This window comes from Lolium perenne, chromosome 4, assembly GCF_019359855.2.
Source record: "Lolium perenne isolate Kyuss_39 chromosome 4, Kyuss_2.0, whole genome shotgun sequence".
NCBI lineage: Eukaryota > Viridiplantae > Streptophyta > Magnoliopsida > Poales > Poaceae > Lolium > Lolium perenne.
In genome coordinates, this window is record NC_067247.2 from 169,883,682 (window position 1) to 169,911,209 (window position 27,528).

Consider the following 27,528-nt stretch of genomic DNA (forward strand, 5'->3'; position numbering starts at 1 on the left):
GCCTTATAAAATGTAAGGCGAAGTTTATTAAATCCGCATCCTACGGATTGTTTTTTCTTCAGAAACATCTTCGCGGGAAACTCAACCCAAACCACTCATCCTTCCGGCTGACGTCCAAAACTGAGGGACGGGAAAAATCCTGCCTTTCTGCACCTATGCTCCTCCTCGCTCCCGCCCCGCCGCCGTCGGCGACCAACACTCGCCGGACGCCCGGCGGCAGCGCTGCCTCACGCGTCCGCTGCTCGAGCGTGCGCGTGCTTGATGCGTCACCGAGCCGCGGGGCACTGCCCCCGCTGCTGGAGGCGAAGCGGGTGGTGCTGGTGAGGCACGGGCAGAGCACCTGGAACGCGGAGGGGCGCATCCAGGGGAGCTCCGACTTGTCGGTGCTCACGCCCAAGGGGGAGTCCCAGGCCGAGACCTCCCGCCTCATGCTCCTCTCCGACACCTTCGACGCCTGCTTCATCAGTCCGCTCGCCCGGTCCCGCCGCACCGCGGAGATCATCTGGGACAGCCGCGACAAGGACCTCATCCCGGATTACAACCTCCGCGAGATTGACCTCTACTCCTTCCAGGTAGGCTACTGCTTGCTCGGTGTTTGTGCAAATGCTTGGCAACCGGCAGCTGCTTGTGGAAATGCCGTACCTACGAGCTGATGAATGATGATTCTGGTTCACAGGGACTCTTGAAGCATGAAGGGAAGGAGAAGTACGGAGCTCTTTTCCAGCAGTGGCAGACCAATGCGCCAAACTGCAGCATCGACGGGCACTACCCAGTGCGGGAGCTGTGGGACCGTGCACAGAGCTGCTGGGAGAGGATCCTGGCACACGAGGGGAAGTCTGTGCTTGTGGTTGCACACAATGCAGTTAACCAAGCTCTCATCGCCACCTCATTGGGTAGGTGCTACGAGAATTTTATGTGGATTTTGTAATGCCAAGGGCGTGCTCACAAATGATGATGACTGCATCCTGGTGTTCGTGTTTTAGGACTCGGCATAGAGTACTTTCGGACTCTGCTCCAAAGCAACTGTGGTGCTAGTGTGCTGGATTTCACCCCACAGCCCAGTGGACGCCCTCCAAGTGTATGCCTTAACCGCTTAAATCAGGTGAGGGTACCTTTGTTTGGATCACCGATTTTTTTTTTCTGTAAGAGGATTTTTTTTTCTGACACACTGTGCGCTAAAGCCTCATTTTCGTGCCTAGTGAAGTCAGATGTGCACTATTAAAATGGACCTTTCTACTCCTTGCCTGTTTGCATTTGCGCGAGATACTGTTACTTTATGTCAACTTTGAGCTTAAAAAAGTAAGCTGGATAATCTGCTTGATTTGCTACAATCCTTTCCACCGATGCTTTAAGTGCTTTAGAGTTGATGTGCAGGGTATTTAGGCATTTTCAATAAAACACACGAAATGGTGTGGGATTTTGAACTTTGAACAACAATACACCGTCGTTATTATTTTTTATTGCTTATACTACTTCCTCAGCTGCTAGAGAATGCGAGTAATAGTTAATGAAATTAGTTCATTCAATGAACTTCATTGAACTGTGCTTATCAGTATTTAATGACATATTTAACCCCCCTGCAAAAAAGACATATTTCAACCACTGAGCATTACTTTGCAGTCATCCATGATCTGCTTTGTTTCACAACATTGGCTTGTTGTGAGGTTTCTTCCTTTTGGTTTTGAGGATTCTTGCTAGTTTTTATTTAACGTGGCAATTTCTAGCCCTTGAGAGCAACTGTGGTGGCTTAATTCAACATTGCTATAATAAGGGAACACATATGCATCTAGGAAAGGAAAAAATGAAGTAATCAAAAAATGAAACCATGTAAATTAATCCTTTTTCCCATGTTTGTATGTCATACAGACGCCGAACTCTCCTGTTTCCGCTGAAAGTTCTGCAGGTAGAAAATCAAGCAAGAAGATCATTCTGGTCTGTCAAGGGGCTACTCAGAACAGTTCTGAGGTACGGGTTTTCCTTGTGTGCACACTGCATGTGTGCATTAACAAAGTTGGACGTGTTCTTGGATAAAGTCATGAAGCCTAAACTACACTGCATGTGTGCATCCTTTATTATTTTATGAACTTGTTTTCCATTTTCTGGAATAAAGGATCTAGAGCCCGATGGCAATGAAAACTATGTGACTTGAGTTTCTTTATAGATTCAGAATAAATAGAACCGCACAATTCATCGTTTTAGTCTTTTGAGCTAAATATATTTACTTTCTGAATTCCAGGGTAGTTTAGGCGGAGTGGGTTATGCACCTCTGAACATGCTTGGGGTTATACAGGTAATTCACGTTTTGTTTGTCTGACGTAGCCAATTTATTTCCAAAACAATAGCTGAGCTTATTTTCTGACCAATACATTCAGGCTCAGAAGACTGCGGAACTGCTTTTAGATCTGAAAGTGAACAGTATTATCTGTAGCCCACAAGTTGCAGCTGTTGATACCGCAACTGCCATATGCGAGGTGAACAGTATCTTATTCTACCAATTTTCACCTGCGGGATTTGATCTCATGGAGTCATTTGCAGGTCCAAGAGTCTGCCGATTGCTTAGGTGCTGACTGTGTTCCTCGTGACATTGAGATGAAGAATTTGCTTGGACTTGAAATTGATGATGCCTTTCAGACAAAGCAAAAGGTTAGAAGTTAGATCATCTCCAGTTTCTTTGGTTTATCAAAGGCATTGGCATCATGCTATCTCTACTTTGAGGGGTCTTTTATATGTCCTTAGAAACCGCTTTTGTATCACGGTCTCATGGAGATGATCTCGCCGCGAAGGCACCAGATACCTCAACATCTAGAGTTCAGCTTTACAATTAGCAACCACTTTCCTATTCTTGTTAAAACTATCTCATCTGCACATTGTCAGGTTACCTTTCCTTAGGGAAATCAGACGGTTACCTGGAAGCTTTGTAAAAAAATGTACAAATTTCGCATTTTCAGGGCTAAAAAGTAACAATTTCTATCTCCCTCTATGCAGAGCCTTGGACAGATGGTTCAGTCAGGTTGGCTGGGCGGCATGGAACACCAAAAACTGAAGACATTATGGGCTCAATCAGAGGAAGCATGGCAAGCCTTGGTAAAAGAATTGCCAGCCGATGATGCTGCCGAGTCAGACAGAGTCGTCGTCGCGGTCGGTCATCCCGCCATTCACTTGGCACTCCTCTGCAGGTGCCTGAATCTAACAAGGGAATACATGCCGTCTTTCCATCTAGACGATGGCAGCATCAGCGTGATCGATTTCCCGGATGGGCCGAAAGGAGGAGCTGTCGTCAGATGCACGAATTACACGGCCCATTTGGGAAGATGGTCCATACCCGTCACAAGAACAACAGAAAACAGTGATGAATTATGATTTTTTTTTGTCTACAATGTATATATTGTTAACATTTTCAGTTTTTCTGTCAAAAAAATCTTCAGTTTGTTGGGGTGAGTATCTCCTCCTTCAGGAAAGTGAACCGAGTCTGTAGATATCATACACTGATTAATAGACACATTGGCATTAATGTATTATTATGCCCAGCAGTATGTAGTTTAAAAAAAAAGTTATACCCAGCATTTATGCTGGAGTGCCATGTTGTTCCAATATACTTCCTCCGTCCTAGTTTAATAGGCCCGCATGTTGTTCAAAAAATTAGTTTAATCTTTTTTTGGTCAATTAAATTTGAAATATATGTTAAAAAAGTTATATATTATTGAAAATATTTTTAGAATACAAATCTAATGGTATAGATTTTGTAGACATAAATTATATTTGTTGATTGAATTAATGGTTCAACTTTATCTACGCGTCTGTTAAATCGAGAACGGTAATCCTAGACGTACGGAAGAATTGTGTTACGGAAACATTACGGACTAACGTGGCCTGCCTTGATTGGTTTAAATTTAATCCTCTGCTGAAAACCCGGGCCAGACTCAGGATTCCCACCACTCCTTTATGAGTCCGTAAGACTTTTCCGTAATAGATTTTTGTACGTGTAGCATTACTCAATCGAGAAGTAGGAAATACCGTTTGTGCATGGATGAGTTTCCAGTTGTGATGTGTGCCCCCAACCCCAAGGCTCCAACGCCCAAGCTGGAGAAAAGAGGCATGGATGGTGACCAAAGCGGTTGCGATGATCGATCTGCATGCGCGACGTGTCTCCTTCCCTCCTGCCACGCGTACCTCGTCATCCTCGGCCAGCTGCGCATGGCTCCTGCTGCAAACCTTCGCCGCCTAGTTTGCTCCATTCCCCTTCGTGCGGTGCTGGTGACCTGGTGTACACAGCATCTCATCCCCAATGGATACAGGGCGCCACCACCCGTCCACGTACGACTACCACGACGACTACCGCTTCTTGCCGGCAGCCGGAGAGCTCACCGGCGGCACCGACATCCTTCTCCTCCTCGCCGTCCCGGCAGGCTGGCTCATCCGGCTGGTCGCCTTCCTCGGCGAGCGCGTCATCTCCGCGGTCCTCACCCTCGTGGGCATCCCCGTCGCGGCGGTCGTCGGCGAGCTGCGCGCCGTCCCAGCGACCGCGTCCTCCCTCGCTCGGCGCGCCGCCGTCGGCTTGCTCGCCGCCGCGTTCACCTTCGCGGCCCTTGCCTCCGTGTTCGTCCTGTCCCTGCTGCTCGGCTTCGCTCTTGTCCGGCACTGCGTCGACGACCCGGTCACCGTGCGCCAGCCGCTCTACTTCGACTACACAGAGCCACAGCCGAGCGCCGCCGTAGCACTCGGCGGCGGGTGGGGCGCCGCGGCGCCACTGCTTCCCGGGGGGCACTTCGTCACGGTGTCCCTGACATTGATCCTTCCTGACTCCGACCACAACCGTCAGATCGGCGTCTTCCAGGTATGTACATCACATCATCAGTCCACTCCGATTTTCTCTGAAATTTGCATGTTCATTTGCAGTTCCCGTGAAATTTTGTGAGCTTGATCATCTGAATTTTACTGAATCTTCCGTCTCACAAACTCACATTCAGATCAAAGCAGAGGCGATCGCTCCAAGTGGAACCACCATAGTGTCCACCACCCAGCCGTACATGCTGAGGTACAAGAGCACTCCGGTGCGGCTAGCGCAGTCGGCGCTAACCATCGTGCCGCTCGTCATGGGCGTGCGCAGCGAGAGCCAGTCCGCGACACTTAAGATGCTGCAGTACAGGGAAGGCCATGGCCGCCACAAGAAAACAGGTCGCATCAGAGTTTTTCTGCAGCCAAGAGCCTTGACAGTGCATCTGCCCCAGGTGTACAGAGCAGAGATCACCGTGCAGACCTCGCTTCCATGGTTGAAGGCCATGGCACGCAGCTTAAAATGGACAATGTGTGTATGGATATCTTTCTGCATCTATGTCATCCTCTCCGTTTTCGCCGTTTATTGGGTCCGGACACTCGTGCTATCTGCGTGGCAGTGGGACATGAGATTATCTGATCATCAAGTCAAGGGGAAGACAACTGCTAATCTGGGTAGAAGAGATAAAGGTCAGAGCTCACATGAGGAACCATCAAGAGGTGTTGTGAAGTGGAGGGATAGGAGAGGGAAGAGGAAAGCACAAGAAGCGTTGCATGACCCAATGGTTGAGCTCAAGCTCGATGAAGGCTCAGCCTCTACTGCTGCAGCGGTCGAGACTGATGAAGTCATTGACGGCGATCATGGGGAGTCTCATACTGCTCGATCGGCCGTGTTCATGTCCAGTTAGTTCAGTCAAAGTAGTTTGCTCTAAGGTTTATGTTGACTGTTTATCACGTTCCTCGCACGTAATGTAATGCAAATAACGCCAACTGATAGGCTGCCGGGAGTCACGCAATTTGTGTTCCTTATTCATGTTTCTTCCATGCTTCTAGTATTTCGTTAACTTATGTTTGCAGGAACGTTGTATTGTCTCCTTCATGGTTACAGATGTTGGACAGATGAGCATGTAGCAGCATGCTCATATTTCAGGTCAGTCTCTCAGCAATAATGTACTTGCACACTTCCTAGTCACGGAGCTTAAGGCACCAAAATGGGGAATATAATGGTGTAACTCAGGTAATGAAGATGCTTGAAAATTTAATTCTGCTGTCATTAAATTTACGGATTCATTCAGGTTGCTAGGGCATGTAATTTTGTGTGAGATTGAAAAATGGCCATCTTGTAAACAGGCTGTATGTCAGTAGGAATCATGTAGTTCCTTAGAGCAAACTTCCTGTAGAGATAAGTTGTATAATGATGACAAGGACAATTTGAAAACAGGGAGCTGCTTCCTTTTTGGGGCATATAGATAAACATCTTATACCTTTTAGATTTGTTAGTTTAGAGTTAAGAAACTTGAAATAAAATTGATGTACAGAACTTCTTATCCTCATCATTTATAGCGCTGGACCATGTAGCACATGCTGTCCTAAAACTCATTAACATATACCTACTGTGCCCTTTTCGTTAGGCTAGCTAATGTCCAAAGATCCAAATCTCATCCTTTATCCGCCAAGAGCACTCTATGTCCATCAGAGGAAATATTGAATAGGGAATACTTATGTGCACCGCATATGCTAGTTTCCTTTAGGTTATATGTGATTAAGTATCATGGCTTACCAGTGATAGCTTAAGTGTTGATTTTTCATGACAGGGAAACTGTGTGTTATTGATATGGAAAGAACCGGGTTGAAGTTACCTGTTCCTATGTATCGATAATGTCTTACTATGCCCAGTGCTCATGCATGCGACGATCTTGGCACCATGATTTCTTAGTGATCGGGGTTACTCACTGCACAAATATATTTGTTCTGTGGCATTGTGCATTTGAGGTCCAATTGTTTCCGAGAAAATGCAAACAATTCTACTTCTGGATGCATTGATAAAAAGAATTGTTGAATATTGGGCTCTCTTACCATTAGGCAACTGAATTGAGTTCCTTATAAATCTGTGAATTTCATAGGAGGATATGCACTGATCAAACCTAGCATGAGCAGCTCAACTTGTCTGTCGGCAAGTGTTGAGCTCCGGACAGTGACATGCCTGTACTCTAGCAGTGAGATCGATTGAGTCACTTAGAAAGATTCTTCAAAGTCTAGGTGTTCAATGCTAAACAAGAACCAAGTAGGATGATGGTGGAACAGAAGTTCTGATATTGATAGAAATCATATTGTTTTGAGCAGTACCTTCTGGGCCTTGTTCCAACATCCAACCACATCATGGAAGGAAGAAGCCAAGTTCAGTTCCAACTGGGCAACCTGCTCTCCTCCTTCCTGATGCATGTATGTATTACCTTCTTCAACTGCCTTGCTTCTGTTGGTTAGTGTAATATATCCTCTCCCCAATTGCATAATATTGTATTATCAGTAAGTTTTATATTGAGTTGAGACAGAAAGGCCTCTTTTGTCAACTTGTGTTTGCTGCATTTAGAATTTAGAAAACCTTCTTCGCAAGCTTGCTCTTGCTGAACGTTCCACTAAGAAAAATTGTACTTGGGCCGTACAATTATCTTCGTTCCAATTAGATTTAAATATGGTGATTTCTGTTGTGAAGACCCACAAAATCTGATATACCACAAGAAATAATTAGCTGATCTGCAGTACTAATATTTGACAGTGTTTCTAGGATCAAGTGCTACCAGTGAATTGCATTCTCACCTCATATAGTAGATTGCCTCAGGAGCAGAGGATGCGTAATTGATGGACCATGGTCCATGGGCTAGTCCAGAGTTCGTTCTCGTTGCATTTCAGTGCGACTAATCTTATGTCATGTGTTTATTGGAGACACACTGGTCAAGTACAAGGTAGAAAAAGTCTTCTGCTACACACTTGTATTGGTTCATCTTACCCTCTTTGATATTATATTTTCATTAGCTAATGCACAATCATTAAGGGGTTGAAACTTTCTTTTCTGCTATAAAAGAATGCAACTAACAAGAGGACACTTTAGTATTTTGGTATGGGATCACATATTCAAATATGCATGTTGTCATGGGACCATGGACAGTGATGCGTGCATGATCCATTGGCCCCTCACTCCCTCTCCCTCTCAAAATTTTGTTGTCTTAGACATGGACCTGATCGTCCTAGCATAACATTTGTTTCTCCCTGCATTCAGTTAGTTTTATCTGACCAATGTTTGTAACTCAAACTATGGTCACATGGTCGAACATGTAAAACTAACTGAATGCAAGAGAGCTGCACGTACATATGTGATCTTGAAATGACTGGTTAATTTCTATCAAACCATTTCGCATCTTGGGATTTAAGGATTCTTTTATTACTATTTGTCGAAGAAAAGTTCTTAGGAAATAATGAGATGCTTGGGTTTTGGTACTTATACATGTATATTTTTTTACAGAAAATATCACAATGTGCATCATGTGATAAGATGTAGAACTGCAAAACTAGCATGCAACTTCATTTTGATCAAATATACCTAATAAACAGTGCAACTACAACTATGTCTTTTTTTTTGTACATGACACATTTAATCATATGTTTGCATGATTTTTTTTCCCGCAGGTTCACATTATATAGCATGAAGCATATTTCAGGATTTGTGAGGATCTTCGGATTTGTGACATGACTGCGATCCTCTCTGTTTTTTCAATGATCTTTTGAAGGGGACATTGCTGACAGGGTTGCCAACAAATGTAGAGCATTTTGTTGCAAACCTTTATGGATTCCTCCGGAGGATTAACCCAAAAACTCACAAGAAACAAACAACCTACAAAGAGGGCAAAAATCTTGATCTGAAAAGTTCCTCCCTGCTCTAGAATTGGCTTCAAGAAGTAACGCTAGATGATTGGATGAGAATAACACTCAACGCCGTTGGTAGCATCATGGCCGTAAGATTGCCAGCTGCCTTGCCGATATTGCGATTTCATTAGAGTATCTGCAGTGTCCGACGCCCCGAGCTCGTCCTCACTACACAGGAGTTGTTGCAGGGCTCCGGACGGAAGACACGCCCCTCGATACGTCGGTGAAAGCAACGCGAGTACTACCTGCCAGCGACCAACGCCGGTGCAATTTCCTGCCACCTTGTTAGAGATATATTTGGTATATGTGTATTTGGTAGTATATGATTTGTAATCATCTCCTGCCTTATCTCTAGAATAGCCTTCTTGGCTCCCAAGACTTGTACCCCTATATATACTCGCCCGAGAGGCTCAATACAACATCCATCATATTCCGCAAACCTCTCTCTATCCTTCTACATGGTATCAGAGCGGCACACTCCTTGACCTAGCCGCCGCAAAGTTTCCGCGCCGCGCCGCCCCCGGGGAGGTCGATCTCCATGATCTATTCCGGGGGCCGCGCAATCCGTATGAGGGTTCGTTCGCCGATCCGTTGATCCGCTGCCCTCGAGTCCTTTTTTCCAATCTGTAGATTGGTTTTCTTTTTGCTCCGCCGGTCGCTCGACCGGCATTTTCTTTTTTGGTTTACCGATCATAAATCGGCTTGAGTCGCCCATCGCCGTCGTCCACTTGCGCCTCTACTCCGACAACGGCATCGACCTGCACCGGCCATCAACCGCACGGCACAGCCGGACGTGCCGCACACGGGGCGCCCCTACGTGCGACGCAACAGGCTGTTTCGCCTGCACGGTCTCCATCGCCGGTTCGTCTTCGCCGTCATCACCCAGGACATCACCGACAATGTCACCAACGACTCCGATCTGCGGCGCGTCGTCCACGCCATGGCACGTGTAGCGCCACCGTCGGTCTAATCAACCGACCCTGCACACGTCTACGCCAAGCACGTCCCCGAGCACGTGCCTACCACCGATCGAGCATCGGGTTGCCGCTGCGTCGCCCCTTCGGGCCGCATCGCCGCCGCCTTTGGTCCACACTACCGGCCTCTGACGCGCCTTCCGAGGCGTGTACGTCGCTGGTGGTCTCTCCCCGCTGCACCGACTCGCGCCTTGCAGCTACGCCAGCCCCTCGGGCCGTGGCGTCGCTGCACGCGGTCACCTTCGCCGTCCCCCGCGCATCGACGTCTGAGGCCACCACAGCGCCGCCCCTTCGGCGCGGGTCGCCTCCGTCTGCGCATGGTCTTCGTCACGCCGCCGGGTCTTCCTCGCCAACCTCGTGTACCGCCGCCGCGCCTCCACCCCAGGTCGCCGCTGGGCTCGCCAACCACTCCAGGTCGTGCTGGGCTCGCCGACCACCGCAACGCCTGTCTTCTACGTCTTCGTCCACTACATCTCCGCCGCCAGCGTCCTCGCATCTTCCCCGACTACGACACCTGCTACTCTACTCCGACAACCGTCGTTGAGTCTTCCTCTGCTAAGTCTACTCCGACATGGCGCGCCATTTGTACTGGTCCCGTCCTACGCATGCACGGTGATGGCAACACCGCCGCGTGCCTTCGTCCCCGATGCGTCCCCGGGCCTGGCAACCTCGGATCGGCGCATCGCCTTCCTCAAATTCCTCTTGCGTACTCGGTTCTGGGAAAACCGGAGTATGCCTTCGTCCCCGATGTGCGCCTAGTTCTGGCAAAACTAGGGCTGCACCTCGTCCTCGACGGCTCAGACTGCATCGACTTCGGCATCGACCATCTCCACGACTGCCTCGGCGCGTCTCCGTCACCCTCCTCGCACACCACCTCGCCTGCGGCTACATCGACACCGGCACCCGACCACGACATCAACCACGTCAATTCCTCGCGCGGCTCCCTCGACTAAGGTTGTAGCACCCACGCTCTCGGCTACCTCGACATCGGCACAAGGGCTACCACCTCGCACGAGCACCTCGGCTTCCTCTACAGTCCAAGCATCCGCGATGTGACATCGTCCACGATGCTCCCGCTACGACTGCGGGGGAGTGTCAGCCCATTGGTTCATACCTTCGGTTTCTCTCCAGTCTGACCGCTACGCTTCCATTGTTCACGTCACTACCGCTACGACTGCGGGGGAGTGTTAGAGATATATTTGGTATATGTGTATTTGGTAGTATATGATTTGTAATCATCTCCTGCCTTATCTCTAGGATAGCCTTCTTGGCTCCCAAGACTTGTACCCCTATATATACTCGCCCGAGAGGCTCAATACAACATCCATCATATTCCGCAAACCTCTCTCTATCCTTCTACACACCTCTATTTCGCGACGTGCCTCCTCTTCGGTCGCCTCTATGCCTCTATTTCGCGACACGACTCACCTTCCATCGCCGTCTATTTTGCTAGACATTTTTATTGAATAGTTCGGCTACGCCTGATTCCACAACGCCTCCTCTTGCCCGGCTACCCATTTCACCACCGGTTGGATCGCGGCCGCCATTCCAAACTTTACCGTGCTCGCAAGGTGTTCGATCTTTTGTTTGGTAGGTGTCGCCGCTGTTAATTTCTTGCCCGTCTCCTAGAGATGGCAACGGGTCTGCTCCCCACCGGGGAGTGCCATCTCATCCCCATCCCCATTTAATAATCGGTGAGAAAAAATTTCCATCCCCATCCTCACCGGGTTCGACGAGGGGATCGGTTTTCCCATTAAAAAGCTAAATTCAAATTATATTTTCAAAATTTTATGATCTTACATGTTTTACACATATACAAATAAGAAACTTTATAATACATACGTGGTAAAATACAAAAATCAGTATCATATATGCTAAAGTGTATTGATATACTACACTATACACAATATTACAACATATTTCATATAAAAATATGCCAATTTATATATCTATATAAAGGTATAACGGGGGATAGCGGGGAACAGGTATGGGGAGACATTTTAATCCCCATCCCCATTTTAGATAGCGGGGATCAAAATTCTCCAATACCCGTCCCAAATAGATGAATTCTTCACGGGTTTACGGGGAACGGGGTCCATTGCCATCCCTACTCCTTGCTGGCTCCTGCCACCTGACCATTTAGTTAACTTGGGCGCGTTTGGTAGCCTGCAGAGGCCTTTTTGCATGAGCTGAGAAGGGAAACGGGTTGTTTGGTTGCCTGCAGACCACGGCGTTGTTGCACAAAACGGTTTTAAAACGGTTTTATGTGGAGTCAGACCCGTTGTCGCGAGAAGATTGCACGCGTGGGGAAGGGAGACGAAAACGCCGTGTCCCTTCGGAAACACGCGCCATAACTAGCATCACCGCCCCTCTCCTTCGTCTCACTCGTGACCTCACTCTCACCCCCCCCCCCCCCCCCCCAAACTGTCACATCACCAAGGCGGTTTCCCTACCGCCGACCAATTCGCCGCACCGCCGCAAGGAAGAGCACCGGGACCAGAGGAGGAGACGACGGCGAGAAGCACCAGGACATCGGCCGACATCGGCCGCAACCTGTTCGCTCGCCTCGTCCTCGACCAGAACAATGGCGGTAACGTCATCTTCCTCTTACCTTCGTACTCGTTGTGCCAGAAGAGGCCATGCTTGAGCATTTGTGACGACATGCAAATTATATCCGCTAGGGTTTCCATTAGGATTGGGTTCGGATAGACGTTTGCTAGGTGTTCGTCGCGATTGCTTGCTGTTCTTGTCGAGTTCTTGGTGTTCACGGCCGCGATTTGCTTAGATCTATTAGTGTAATCTCTAGTCGCGGTAAATCCTTTGTAGATCGGACTGAGGATTGGTCAAACTGTCAGATTTTACTATGCATGCAAAGAGGGGGAGGGTTTTTTGCGCTGGGGTTTAGCATGATGTGATTGTTGTGCGAAAGATTAAGCTGAGCCGCGCTAGTTTATTCAGACGCAAGAGGAGATACATGACTTGAAGAACGAAGTTGCTCTGCACAAGAATCTGCAGAGAACACAAGCACAAGTGATGAGGGCTAAGAAACAGGAATGCGAAGCAGAAAGAAAGGCTTTAGAGGCTGAAAAGAGAAAGCTAAAGTATAACATATATGATCTGCTCTAAGTGAACTTTGCATGACTATGCCTGCCTTCTGATCCAATGTATGAGACCTTGCGTGCTTCTTCACTTCTGCATTGGTCTGTGATTCAACAACGGCACAATGGAAGACAAGGTGTTGCCCTCAAACTTAGTCGTGTGTGTCACATTACTTGCACACTAGACTTAGTTTGTGGGCAGTCCCTTGAGCTACCGTGTGAGCCAATGTATGAGGCCTCACTAATGTTTTCAATGTCCGTTTTCATCTATACTTGTGAGCAAGCACATCTCTAATGGCACTCGTTCTTGTGGCAGACTGAGAAGATCATGTTTCCGACGAGGGACCGTCGAAGATGCGTCGTGGAAGGCCGGCTAACGTCGGCCACTTCCAGGACGAAGTAGGGCCGGACCAGTTCCCGCGCATTGTCTTCAAGCCTACCTTCGGCCGGCTCCTGATCCCTCAAGATTTCGTCAAGTGGTTCGGAGAAATCCCTTCCAACATCATCATCCGCAGCAACACTGGCTGCAACTAGAGGATGAATACGATGAGAGAAGGCGATGACGCATTCATGTTCGCCATCGCCATCAGTTCAAGGTAGGTCAGTTCCTCACCTTCAAGAAGGTGTCCTCCTTCGAGTACAGTGTGGTCATCTTCGACCACACCTGCACTGAGGTGATGAGCAACCGTATTATGGCGATGCCACTAGGTGTGTTGTCTTTGAAGATCATGTCTGAAGTTTACCTGGCACTGTGTCGCTGCTACCATGTCGTGTCTAGTGTCTATTGGCGTCTGCTTGCTTTCCGTGTCATGTCCTGAACTTTGATCGTGTCTGAACAATGATTTGTCCTGAACTAGTATCGTCTATAATCACTACTAAGTTTGCTTGTGTTTGTATTGTGTTCTTGCTTGTGTGGTTGACGTAACCTCACCACTGAAGGGAAGAGGTAACCACAAGTGAATTTTGGGTTGCAACCAAGGCGCCGTTCTGCGCTGCTACTAGCCATGAAAACTGACCTACCAAACGTGCACCCAAACCTCTATGGTGCCGAAAAACTCTGCGCACAACGTGACTTTTCTGAACCATGGTCCGTCTCAAACGCGCAGATGGTGTATGGTGTCTCACGAAACAGTGGTGAAGAAATCCACCCAGGTTTCAAAACTCTAAAACTTCTTCTTTATCAATGAAAATGGCAAGTCTTTTGCCTTGTTTCAAAAAAAAAAAAAAAATCAACCCAGGTAACCAAACCGTGCCCTCACTCGGCAGATGGCAATATGGCATCTTCGCGGCTTCACCCCCCGTGATGACTGATGAGCCAGCATCGCTAGGCAACGACGTCGCCGCCTGATCGGACGGTCCACGTCTCCCCATTCGTGATCCGACGGCGCAGCGCTCTTCGCCAACACACTTAAATTAAGTAGGATCGAACGCGCCTCTCTCTCACCACCGCTGCGGCAGTTGGCTGCTCAGAGTTGACCCTCGCCGACGGGTCGCCATTATGAGCTGAGAGAATCACAGGCCACCATTGGCACCGCGCGCGGATCTCGTCACCAATGGTGAGCGCGTCCAGCCTGCTGCTGCTGCCGTCGTCCGTGCGGGACCTCGCCTCCTGCGTCGTCGCCGACGTCGCCGCCTGCACCACCCCGGCCTCCACCCTCACCTCATCCTCCGCCGGCTCCACATCCTCGCTCTCCGTCACAGTATCCTACCGCGCAACCGCCATCCTTCCCGGACGGCATCTGCGCCTCACCTGGACCCGCTCGCCGCTCGGCCCCACCCTCTCCTTCTACCCCTCCGCCTCCGCCCCCGCCGTACACCTCCGCCGGCGCAAAGGCACACGCTCCGTCTCCCTTGAAGACTTCGAGTCTGGCGTCGGCAACGGCGCTGGCGGGCCGGGTTCTTGTTCGCAGGTCGTCGTGTTCTGGGACCTCACCGCCGCGCGCTACGACGCCTCCTCCCCGGAGCCGCACTCCGGGTACTACTTCGTCGCCGTCGCGGGCGACGAGGTCGTGCTGGCCGTGGGCGACCTGGCCGCGGAGTTCGTCGAGGATAAATTCCCCGAGGCGGCGGCGGCCTTGTCGCTCCCGGTCGCGCGCAGGGAGCGCGTCGTGGCGCCGGACCAGGCGGCGATGCACACCGCGCGGCGCGTCCGGTTCGCCGAGGGCGGGCCGGAGCACGAGGTCAGCGTGGGGTGCTCCGGCGGCGGCGGCGACGGGGCGGAGGAGGAGCTGTGGGTCAGCGTCGACGGGAAGCGCGCCGTGCAGGCGCGCCAGCCGCGGCTCAACTTCAGGGGGAACCAGACCGTGTTCGTCGACGGCGACCCCGTCGACGTCATGTGGGACCTGCACGGCTGGTGGTTCCGGAAGCCGCCGGTCGGATGCGCCGTCGTCATGCTCCGGGCACGGAGCGCGCTCGAGAGCAGGCTGTGGCTGGAGGAGGAGGAGGCCGCCGCCGCGCCGGGGTTCTCGCTCGTTGTCCAGGCCTTCAAGTCCCGCTTTGATGACCTATCATCATCTGCCCACCGATGATGCAGCGAGCCACTACTCAACCACTCAAAAGAGAAGGTTTGTGGAATTTAGCAAACTAAGATCGATGAGATTCTTTTCGTTTCTTTCAAGGGATCAGTAAAGTTTACGAGCAACATCATGAACATAACAGGTGATATGCATTGCTGTGTGTGTGTGTGTTGGATCCTTCTCCTAAATTTCATCTCCCATTTGTAGTGATGTATGCAAATGCAAGTACATTTAACAAAGAAACAGCAAAATAGTTTACTGTGTAAATGTGTACAAGATCCTTCTGTCTTGAATGGCAATCTTTCTTTAGATCCTTCTTTGTTGAGTAGTGAGGTTGCGAAGATGTGGGGCAATAGTTTCTGCTTGTTGCACAGCTTCAGTTACCTGCATCACTCCTGACTGTTATCATGCAATGCAGCAGTATCATCGATACACTTACAAGTTACAAGTATCATGTCCTTCTCATGGGCATGTTATCATCGTGAGAACAGTCATGGTATTTGACACACATTAAATTTGTCTCGCCCTATCTATAGTTGCTATAATTCAGCTCATAGAAACTATCCCTGTCCTATAATTTCTGCAGTTCAACAGATGCAAGATCCATATGTATCCATGCTGTAAACTGTCTATGAATTGAATGAAATTTGGTGCCTCTCTAAATATTTTTAGAAAAGGACACTGAGGCCAAATGATGCTTCACCAGAAATACACTCTGATGTCAGCCCAGTTCCAAGCAGATGTGAACAGTTGTTATTCAGGAACAGACTCTGCTATGCCTGCTTCAGTATTTGAGTGTGATACATAATGAGATGTTCGAGTGTGATCAACAAATTTTGTGGTACTTTTAAGAAGAAACCTGAATGAACGAATTCTCATATTTACATCAGCTCCCTGAAAACTAACATATAACAGCCATCCTTGCACACCTCAAAGTGTTTACAGGTCTGCTCTGACGCGCAGAAAGGAACTCCAAGCGGATACCTTGCGCCCTGTAGAGTACTAGCCAGGGTTACATCAAGGAATGCCAACAACACGAGGACTCTCTATGTTCAGTTTCACCGTTTGATTGTTATTCTCACCAGGAAACCTAACCTCAGATGGTGTCAGACTGTTTCCCCGATCCTCGGATGGAGGATGGCACACTACCTGAATCTGATTCGCCTGGTCTGGTTCATTTGTAAGAACCTCTGACGATGTCCTTGGTGAATGCCCTCTGCCGCCAAAGAGGCAGCGGCAAGGATCGGATCCTGACACTTCAGGAGAGCATGAGGTAATTACTATCAACTCACTTGGTCGATGCGGCACGGCGTGCTTGATTCCAGGGTTGCCGCGAAGTGAAACTCTACAGACAGGACATGTCGAGTGCTGCTTTAGCCAGATGTCGACGCAGGCCACATGGAAATCGTGGCCACAGTAAGGAAGGACACGGAGAAAGTCGGCATCCTCATATTCTGCGAGACAGACAACACACCTGAAAAAGAGGATGCAAATGGTTCAGGATATAGGTTTTGCGTAATCAGGGGAGAATTGCTAAACAACAACATAAAACAGAAAGTGGGAATCCAGAATCAACCAGCTATTACTACCCTCTTCCCTCTCCAACGAGCATAGGCGATGATCTAACCTACTTGATGACAGTGTCCTCATTTTCCTCATCTTTTTCAGGAACAGTTAAATATTTACATGGTATCCCTTTACAAAGGGATAGTGAGACACCCCTCGCTCCATTGCATAGCACGAAGCAGCACATTCAGTACAGTTGGTTATTCAGATGAAAGGTGAGACCTCCTCAAGATCAAGCAACAGTATAATACGGTATTCACCTAAATGACATAGTTTAGAAGGTTTTGCTGTTCTTTCTTGCCCTTTTAATTTTTTTTTGGCATTTGGCCTCAGTATACTCTCGTGCCTTCTTGAAGGGGCGACGGGTCTTGGAAAATGAAAAACACCAACTGCAGGTTAAATAGCATGTGTATTCATCACTAATTGCTCCAGTTTGTTTCATCTGGCCCAGCCGCTCAGGCTACTGAAGCTTCGATGGACTGCAGCGCTGTTTGGCCCATGCTTTGTTTGCAGTCACGCTCCGCCACTGCCTTCTTGGCACTTCCTTCTTAGTACACAATGACTGGCACTTTGATGCTTGTTTGAGAAACTTTTTGCCAGAATGGAGTTGCGATGTACCTGCCCAACTCCCAGCTAAACCGGAACAACTGGTAGTACTAAGGCAAAGACCTGCACATCAAATTAGTGCGACACCCCAGTGTGATGCAATCGATCATGTGGTGTTAGCTGTTGCTGTCCAGTGAGACGGTAACAGTGCAAGATCAGTGACCTCATGGCGCAGTAGTCAAGAACTCAAGATCTAGTAAAACACAGACGTACATATTCTGGTACTAAAAAGGCACCGACATCCATAACGTGACGTTGCTTGTTCAAAGATTTGTTAGTAACACTCATCTACAGCGCGCTGTTTCTTGGATGGGTAGAATGGTAGATTATCTCGGGAGGACGCAAGAGAAAACATCACTAGTATTGGCACTAGAGGTTGCAACATTAACTGGATCCCCCGATCACCGATCTGAACCTACCAAACAATGCGCGCGATGGATCGAGCCCTGCTACAGTTCCCTCCAAACTGCGAGATTGGTTGTAGCGATGGCGATGCAATGTAACTGCGGAACAACGCCAAGCAAATCGAGATCGGTAGAAAAGAATGGGAGATCATCACTTACATAGCGGAGGCGTCCGCCGCCTCGCCAGCGGAGGAGAAGGCGCGGGTGGGGAAGGCGGCGACCGCAGCGGAGTCGAGCCCTCCCGATCCAGCGGCGTGGCCCTGGCGGCCGGGCAGGATGTGGGAGGAATAGCCGGCCCTGGCCGCGAGGGGAGGGAAGCGGGGGAGCGGCGGCGAGGGGCGGCGGGGGCGGCGGCGCACGCGGCGGATGAGGGTGCAGACGAGCCGGGAGCACACGTAGACGATGAAGAGGACGCTGGCGCAGAAGCCCAGCAGCGTGAGCACCGTGCTCGCCGACACCATTGAGGCGGCGCCCCCGCCGGCGCGGCTGGCTCTCTATCCCCTCCTCGGCCCTTCTCCCCTGTGCAGTCAGTTATACGGTTGCAGAATCCGGCCGGACTATTCGCTATAACCGTTAGTTGGGCTTCTCTTCCGTTTATACGTTTTCTTCGGAGATACAAGGCAAAAATAAAAACACACAGGCGTATGCATCAGTTTTTTAGTCCCATACTGCTTTGGTATGGTTGGATGAAGCGGTTGAAATAGACGCCAATCCGTGAGTTGATCGCCGGCGGGCGCATTGTAGGGGCTGAGTTCCATAACGTGTAGAATGTGCAGTGGACGAGCCCTTCGTCGGTGCTAACGCATCGACTCGGTATTCCCTGGACGCACTCCTGAACCCGGCGGGAGTCACGCGCTGCTGGCGTGCCAGGCAGCAACGGCACCCGTTGTCTAAGGGTGGAACTGGCTCGGTCCGTGCGTTCCATCCCCGGCCACCACAATAATCTTTTTTTTTTTCTCTCCTCCGATGCCCCCTTTCTATAATTATTATTACTGAATCTCTCTGATGTGGCACTCGACATTTATATCCTGCACAAGCTCAAGGCCCCTGGCATAAACAATTGGACTTTGGACAGGTATCTGTCGTTCAACACAACCATTTTGTCTCTATCATCAGAGATAATGGTAGCTAGTCGAGAAGCTCATTTCACTTGCATCCACAGGCTCTCCAGTCGCGTCCCCCAAACCGCGCCGGATCGAGCGTTTGGGGGACGTGTTTTGTTCGTGCCGCGTTTGGGGGACGTCGCTCCCCAGCCGCGTCCCCCAAACGCCGCCCCCAATCAGAAATTCAAATAGATGCATTCAAAAGAGATCGTTCCCGCCGATTCGTCGCGATCAGAGTAGCGGCGATCGATCAAAGAAATCCGGACGCGCGATCATATTACGGCATCGGTGGTGCATGCAAATTAGAAGAAGGGCGGGGTTGGTCGACGGCGTCGTGTCCTGAGTCGACGCAGGCCGTCGAGCACGACGACCTCGTCGCGATCCGCTGTTCTGTGCATGGTGCGTCGCTCCGTCGCCGACGCGGAGGCCGACGCATGTGTAGCAAGAGAAGACGCGTCGCTGCTCTTGCTGCGCTGCCGCTGCCGCCGATGCCGATGCCGCTGCCAGGGCCGCCGCGTCCGCCGCCGCCATTTTGGCTTCGATGGCGTCGAGGATCTGGCCTTTGAAGAAGTTGTGCGCCGCTCGCGTCCGGGGAGACATTCCCTCTGTCGACGTTCTCAGCAGGGACATGTCGTCCCTGCGTTTCTTGAGCTCCAGCTTCTCCTCTTGCCTCTTGAGCAGCTCGGCCCACCTTTGGTCGGCCTTCTTGTCGTGGGAGATAAAGGTCGAGGAGACGTCGGCGAGGCATTTCGTGATCGACGCCTGCGTCTTCTCAGACGACGCAGCGCCGGCCAAGGCGGCCTTGGCAGCCTTGTTGCCAGTAGGACGCCCTGTCGAAGTTGCCAGCGGCGCGTCCAGATCAATGGCGTCCTTCCCCTTGGACAGCGACAAGCGCGTCAGCCGCCATTTCTCATTCATTTTGAGCTTGCCATAGCAATGCATGAGCACGAAAGACTTGTGACCTTCCGAGTTCTTGGCGTACAAATCCATGGCCCGATCAAACTAACCAAAGGAAGCAGAGTCATTTCATCGAACACAATGTGGGCGCTACGGATTATGGAAGAAACAGTCGTACCAGTTGGGCGACGTCGGCGCCGCTGTCGCCTCTGGTCTCTAAGTCGTGATGGTACCCATGGAAGGAGTTCACCGACGCCTGGATGATGGCCCATCGCGTCGACATTGCCTTTTGGCTCCTCTTCATTGTCACTTTCTGGTAGTCGCTGTTGATGAGCTTGCGCTCATCGAACTCGGCCTTGATCCTCGCCCAATACTTCCCGCCTTTTTGGTTGGCGCCGATGATGGAGTCATGGCTCACCGTCGCCCACGACTCGCACAGACAAAGATCTTCCAGAGGCGTCCACTTCGGGCCTCATGTGCCCGACGCCTTCTTCTTCTTCTTCTTCTTCTTCTTCTTCGTCCTCACGCCGTCCGCGTCTACCTCCACGAGATCATCGTCACCGGCACCCTCGTCGTCCTCTTCGTTGCCGCCCTCTTCGTCCTCATCGTCGTCCTCCTCGTCGTCCTCCACCGCCTCCTCTTCCTCGTCGTCCTCCTCCTCAACCCCGTCGTCCTCCTCAGCACCGGCGCCGTCGTATTCGAGCGGACCCCTGCGGCCGGTGAAAGGGTCGCCGTCCGGACCGGGTCCTGGCTCGCGCTGCTCGTACGCCGGGGAGTAGAGGTTGTTGGGGTTGAAGCCGCCGTGCGGCAGCGCATCCTGGTAGTGCGGCGACAAGTTAGGCGTCACGCACCCGGGAGTGGCGGAGGGGCCGTCGTTGTAGAAGGCGGCTTGCGACGGAGAGATCACTCCGGGAACGTACACCGGCATGGACGTACTCCATGGGCTCGCGTTGGTGGCGGCGATACACCCGGCCATTACGTGCTGGTGGCGGCGCGCCTGAGCCTTCTTCTCCAGCTCCACCGCCCTCCGTCCTTTCCGCTCCGCCGTCGATAGCTTCCGGCGCAGGCAATCTTGCTGCCATTGATCTTCGGTCATTCCTTCAGGCTTCTTCTTCGCAGCCGGCGCCTTCCGCGGCTTCGCGAACGGCGCTTTCGCCCCTATCGTCGCATTGCCCGGCGGCTTCTTGGCCGCTTTCTTCGCCATCTTTTTGGGGGCTGTCGGCGGCGCCATGGAATGGGGAGAGGGTAGCGGCGGCGGGTGGACGGCGGGAGGGAGAAAGAAATCGGCGGGATAGGAGAAATGAATCGGCGGCGGGGTATGTTTTGGGAGGCCTGTGCGCGGCGGTATAGGCGCGATTTGGCGGGAGCGGCTGGATTTGGCGGGAGTGTGAGACGAATTTTCCCTGTGCCGCTGACGGGTCAGCCCCGCGTCGGTTGGCCTCGCTTTTCGTTGTGTCCGGCGTCCCCGGAGCGTCCCCTGTGGGACGGGGACGGGCTCGGGGCGCCGGACACCGTATAGGGGCGCGCCGGACAAAAAAGGGCTTTGGGGGACGCGGCTGGAACGCATTTTCTGTCCGGCGCGCCCCAAATCCCTTTGGGGGACGGTTTGGGGGACGCGACTGGAGATGCTCTTATGAGTCTATTTAGGGGTAGGTGTTCTTTATCAAAGTCAATGTGATCACAATATTGCAAGGAATTTTGTGTGGGCGGGGGACGAGGGGGAGCATGCCCCTAGGGAAAGGCGCCGGTGAACTGGTATGCAGGCCCAAAAATCTTGGAGGGCTCAGAATGCTGGATATTGAGCGATCCGGACACGCGCTACGTCTTAGATGGCCTTGGCTCCAATAGAAGTACCCCAAACGCGCTTTGGCTGGATCCAAACTTCCTTGTGATGATGTAGACATGGCTCTTTTTAGAGCCTCGACCAAGATCATCATTGGCAACGGGAGATTGCCTCCTTCTGGCACGACAACTGGTGTGACCGTGGTCCGCTATCTCAATTGGCGCCAAATCTCTTCAAAATTTTCACCAGAAAAAACCGCATAGTTGCAAAAGAGTTGCGACATAATAATTGGATCCGCTCGGTTATCAGGATTACCTCTCCCATCCAGTTGGTGCAATACATTGAGGTTTGGGATACCTTGCAGACAACCGCCCTTTTTCCTGACTAGGAAAATTGCCCGTGCGTTGCTACGGGTTGATCGTGCTCCGATCATCGTTTGTCTCCTTATACATGAGCAGGTTCTTCCTCTTGTCTTCTCTGGCGTGATTTTCGCTTTGAGGGCATAAGCTGGTTCGTCCATCTCGATGTCGGTATAGATGTCTACATGCACCCTTGACTTTAGGAAGTCGGCTTCTTTGTCTAAGATTAGCCCATAGTCTTATCGATCGGCCGCTATCACCAAACTTTACTCGAGATTTCTGTTGCTCTAATCATGTCTCTTACTTTGAGAAAGTGCTCACGGTCTCTTACTCGAGATTTCCCCAGTAATGCACTGGTGGGTCAGAAAACCCATCACCAAGGAGGAGAGATGGGACCTTTGGACGGCGAGTACTCTGCTCTTTCGATGCATTTTGCAGCACCAGAACAATGTTGTCTTCAACACGGAGAGACCAGATGGGCGTAAAATCAATCAGATGATTCGGTTGGAATTTGAAGCTTGGAAGACGGCAGGTCTCTTTCGCCGAGAGGTGTTCGGCTTCCCGCCACATATGCGGACGCAGCTATGGTTGATAGTAGGAGAGTAGGTTTAGGTCGGTGAGTTGTCACCTCATGGTTGCAGCATTCTAGCCGCTTGACGGTGTTGTAACTTGATAAGTGATATACTTTGTATGGTGTATTCTAAAAAAAAATCCGTAGCACTTTCCTCGTGGCCGGTGAACCTTTCGCAATGAAGGAACCATTTTACCTGATCAGGACGCATTTTTATGCCTCATGCGTCATCCTTGCCGACACAATTGGAGCATGTGCAAACGGATATTCAAGAAAAGAACGATTTGTCCCTCGGCTCTTTTAAACGTGCTCAAGTAAATTCAATCATGAACAAATTAATCTTGCCTTCATGTGCAAGAAAATATTGTCTAAAATAGTCACATCAGCATAGAATTTCTAAAAATCGCATAAAATGAGCCGAAAAAATGAATAATAGATTATTATTAGACTAATAATAAATTGTATTGGACAAATCTTATCTTCCTTTTCTAAATAAAAAAGTGATGTTCGTGTTTTGTTTATTAGGTTATCGTTAACTTAACTGCATCAAATGAACACGGCAAATGCCTTATCATTGGGCGGCGAATGCGCTCGCACGAATCCTATAATTTCTATCATAGTACGGATTTTCTAAAGTGTTTTTTACTCTTGAACACCGGTACTCCTATTATTTAAAGAAAATAGAAAATCATATATATTTGTTTTAAAAATTCTAAAAATAAATCTGGACATAGTAAATGACGTAACTCACAAGCTTGTAAAATTTTAATATGAAATTATTTGTATTTTAGGCTACAAAAAAAACAATCTGTTGAAATTTGAAGATTTAAAATATGCATATCCAGATCCACATGTTTGTCATTTTTGTGTAGCCCAGAATATTTTGTATTTAAAATTAAAATTTTGCACATTTATGGAATAATTCAATTGCTACATCATGATTTGTTTTCTAATTTTTTTAAATCACAGAAGTGTGATTTTTTATTTTTTAAAAAACAGCAGGAGCTGCCTAGGAGCCAAAAATCTCTGTCCGGATTTTTTCTCTCTTATAGTACAATCACGTCCATTGTTTTTTTTTTTTTTGAAAGGAATCACGTCCATTGTTGCAAGCACATGTCTCTCTTAAACAAGCTGCCCCGGCAATGCTTCCACTTTAGTCGTCTCTCCTCCTAGGCGCCGCCAGGAGCGCCCCTCCCTCTCCTTTTCTTGCTTCCTCCCCCGCTTCCTGTCGAATTCCTGGGCGAGCCGCCCACCAGGCTCTCTCCGTCCCACACCGCTGGCTGTGCCAATCCAACGCCGCCGTCCAATTAATTTCTCCATATCCATATCCATCATGTTAGTTTTCTTGCATCCCCTTGCCGTCCAGTTAGTTAATTTCTCCATGTCCATCCGTACTTGCACCAACTCGTGTCATGATTCGTGTTGCTTTTATTTTAGAGACACTTTGCTGATAATCCAGCCAATTTGTGTGTATTTAAACTGGTGGAATTCCTTATAATGTCCCGAGGTGGGACTAATAGCAAGAAGACGCTAGACGGAAAGGAATTGATTGGTTCTGCATCTCGTGGTAGTAAATTGGGCCGATTGAGATAAGGTGGGATTGGGACTGGGAATTGGGCCGTTCGTCCTCTCCTGGCAGCTTTGCGCGAGTCTTCCCGACCAGTGCGATGGAAGAGGACAGGACAGAATAACCGAACCGGTATCTAGGGTGGCAATTGTGCAGTATTATGCGATTTGGTGGGAGGGCAAAACGGTCCAAAAAAAAGTTGGACGAAAATTTTGGCAGAAACCTTAGCCCCTTTATTATTATATATAGATAGACCGTACTCCATCTCTTGGCTGATGTCCACAGATGGGACATATAGTGCTAAATCTACTTACAATGCTCAGTTCTTCGGCTGCCACAATAGGTTCGACGCCAAGAAGCATCAATTTCATCTCAATTTCATCTGGAGCAAAGCGGAGCGGCAAGAGCAATCACGGCCGTCTCTGGCCGTGTCCGGCCGAGCCGGCCGGATCTAAGCCTCATCGAGCAGTACGCGACTGTCCTCGTTCTGATCCCAAACTCGTGGCTGTAGCCGGGAGCGTGGTCGCCAGCCTGCGCGGAGAGATCTAGGCAACGGCCGGACAGTTCTCATGAAGAAGATGATGATTTTTCAATATTCCGTTTTTCGGTTTTAGTTTACGGGGTCTGTTCTGCGCCAGCCGTTTTGCGACCCGTAAAAACGTTTTCGGAAGGCTGAACTCGAGTTTTTCAGTTTGCACTTTTACAGGCTCTGTTAGAGATGCTCTAAGTCAGGCTTCCGTTCCGTTTATACGTTTTTTTTTATGTGAAATACAAGCCAAAAATAAACACACAGACCACACAATGTATAAATTCGCACGGCGTCCGGATATTTTCGGAAAATAAAAACGGATTTGATTTTAAACTTACTATAATGCCTGGACCTTGTAGGCGTTTCGTATCAGATTTTTCCAAGAATGTACACCTTGGGAGATGTACAACGGCAATAAGGCTACGCTGAGCGGCTCCCGGGTGGTTCTGGGCCGACCTGAAGCCTCTCTTGCCAGCGTTGCCGACGAGGGTAGACGGAGGGTTGTAGATACGAGGGTAGGTGGAGGGAAGGCGCCCGGTTGTAGATATTTGCTTTCTTCTTGTAGTTGTCGTCCCTTTGTGGCGTTTTGGAGCTGCACCTCGGATCTAGGCAACAAGATCTGGGGGTTAGGGTTCTTTTTCTTGCTGCTATGGCTCCTGTGGTTGAAGCATGGCGTCGAGGAGGGAGCCACTGTCTCCGCAAATAAAGTAGGGGCCGCGGATCTTCTACTGCTGCTGCTGCTGGCGTGCCAGGCAGCAACGGCACCCGTTGTCTAAGGGTGGAACTGGCTCGGTCCGTGCGTTCCATCCCCGGCCACCACAACAAATTTTTTCTTTTGCTTCTCCTCCGATGCCCCCTTTCTATAATTATTATTACTGAATCTCTCTGATGTGGCACTCGACATTTATATCCTGCACAAGCTCGAGGCCCCTGGCATAAACAATTGGACTTTGGACAGGTATCTGTCGATCAGCACAACCATTTTGTCACTATCATCAGAGATAATGGTAGCTAGTCGAGAAGCTCATTTCACTTGCATCCACAGGCTGGAAAATCTCTATCATTGCTTAACTTATGAGTCTATTTAGGGGTAGGTGTTCTTTGTCAAAGTCAATGTGATCACAATATTGCGAGGAATTTTGTGTGGGCGGGGGACGAGGGGGAGCATGCCCCCTAGGGAAAGGCGCCGGTGAACTGGTATGCATGCCCAAAAATCTTGGAGGGCTCAGAATGCTGGATATTGAGCGATCCGGACACGCGCTATGTCTTAGATGGCCTTGGCTCCAATGGAAGTACCCCAAACGCGCTTTGGCTGAATCCAAGCTTCCCTGTGATGATGTAGACATGGCTCTTTTTAGAGCCTCGACCAATATCGTCATTGGCAACGGGAGATTGCCTCCTTCTGGCACGACAACTGGTGTGACTGTGGTCCTCTATCTCAATGGGCGCCTGATCTATTCAAAATTTTCACCAGGAAAAACCGCATAGTTGCAAAAGAGTTGCGACATAATAATTGGATCCGCTCGGTTATCAGGATTACCTCTCCCATCTAGTTGGCGCAATACATTGAGGTTTGGGATACCTTGCAGACAACCGCCCTTGTCCTTGATAGAACGTACTCCATCTCTTGGCTGATGTCCACAGATGGGACATATAGTGCTAAATCTACTTACAATGCTCAGTTCTTCGGCTGCCACAACAGGTTCGACGCCAAGAAGCTCTGAGCTGCTCATGCGACTTGTTATCCTTTTCGGCTGCTAGTGCTTTGCATTTTTTATTTCTCTGCTGTCTTGAACTCGACATTTGATGTAGGGGCGAGGGGCTTCGTACAGAGCCCCACCCATTCGATGAAGACACGGGTCTAGATGGCTTCGTTCTTCCCAAGATCACTGACCCACTGGCAGCCACTACGGAGTCAACAAAGCCTGGTGACGTCAAAGAGAGCCCCCGAGCTCTGGCCAAGAAGAGGGCCAAAACGTCGGGTGCCCTTAAGGGCATCCAAATATCTTCTGCTCCATCTTCCCCTCCTAAGGACCAAATAAGTTTCTTGATTGCTCGCTGAACCTATATGGGCAACAAACATTTTTTTAACATCCAACGGATTGGGTCAGCCCTATTGACCCGGTGGGTTACTCGGTGCCGGCCTCGTTGGCCCGTTTTCTGTATAAGGCCGACCCAACTATGCATGTTTTCTTTTGGGTCGGGCCAAGGATCCAATGGGTCGACCCGACCAATTACCATCCCGAAGCACAACTTATATCAAAAATGTTTTCCAAGACTATTTCATTATGTGCTTGATCAAAATCTTACTGCCGTAGAGGTTTATGAGCAACAAGATATTATTAGTATGGGGAATTTCAACTCTTGCAAGGATTAATGAGAACAAATCTTTTGTGTGTAACAATGATTCTTGGGGTGGCACTTGCACATCTGCAAAATATTATTAGCAACTTCATTCCAAAAAATTTGTTATAGGACTTTACAAGTGGATTTAGAAATCTTGCTATGTTATGAAAATCAAATTTGTTGCTTAGTTACTGTTAATCTATAGGAGGAACACTAGAGAATTGTTACAAAGGAAGCATTGTCATGTTTCATATGAAACTCATCGTGTTCTCTGCTGCACCGGATCTTATGAGTACATAATGCACTTATTTTTTTAGTGCCACTTGGAGGGTCTGCTGCAAGAGCAGAATTTACCAAGCCTTTTTTTCATGGAGGTAGTGATCATGACCTTCTTATGAAATTAGATGAATGGCAAGATCGTCCAGCATGAGAGACCATCCTTTGCAGGATGGAAGAAGATGCTCATTCATGATATGTTCTTACTTGGGTATATGATAGAGAAATAGAATTTGCCT

At 49.5% G+C, this 27,528-nt stretch overlaps 4 protein-coding genes across 4 annotated transcripts; 3 read left to right on the forward strand and 1 right to left on the reverse strand.

Moving 5' to 3' along the window:
- Positions 1-77: 77 nt before the first annotated feature.
- On the forward strand, positions 78-3,515 carry LOC127294736 (2-carboxy-D-arabinitol-1-phosphatase). Its single transcript, XM_051324616.2, has 8 exons — positions 78-572; positions 677-893; positions 984-1,102; positions 1,867-1,965; positions 2,237-2,290; positions 2,373-2,471; positions 2,536-2,643; positions 2,986-3,515. Exons 1-8 carry the CDS (start codon positions 156-158, stop codon positions 3,358-3,360), a joined length of 1,488 nt encoding a protein of 495 aa, XP_051180576.1. The 5' UTR covers positions 78-155; the 3' UTR covers positions 3,361-3,515.
- A 645-nt stretch (positions 3,516-4,160) lies between these two features.
- On the forward strand, positions 4,161-5,906 carry LOC127294737 (seipin-1). Its single transcript, XM_051324617.2, has 2 exons — positions 4,161-4,834; positions 4,968-5,906. The coding sequence occupies exons 1-2, from the start codon at positions 4,286-4,288 to the stop codon at positions 5,679-5,681; spliced, it is 1,263 nt and encodes a 420-aa protein (XP_051180577.1). The 5' UTR covers positions 4,161-4,285; the 3' UTR covers positions 5,682-5,906.
- Positions 5,907-14,193: 8,287 nt separating this feature from the next.
- On the forward strand, positions 14,194-15,595 carry LOC127294734 (uncharacterized). Its single transcript, XM_051324614.2, has one exon. It carries the CDS (start codon positions 14,320-14,322, stop codon positions 15,292-15,294), a length of 975 nt encoding a protein of 324 aa, XP_051180574.1. The 5' UTR covers positions 14,194-14,319; the 3' UTR covers positions 15,295-15,595.
- Positions 15,596-16,105: 510 nt separating this feature from the next.
- Positions 16,106-18,425, reverse strand: LOC127347434 (uncharacterized). Its single transcript, XM_051373624.2, has 2 exons — positions 18,018-18,425; positions 16,106-16,756 (listed from the first exon to the last, which is right to left on the reverse strand). The coding sequence occupies exons 1-2, from the start codon at positions 18,317-18,319 to the stop codon at positions 16,300-16,302; spliced, it is 759 nt and encodes a 252-aa protein (XP_051229584.2). The 5' UTR covers positions 18,320-18,425; the 3' UTR covers positions 16,106-16,299.
- Between the last annotated feature and the right edge of the window lie 9,103 nt (positions 18,426-27,528).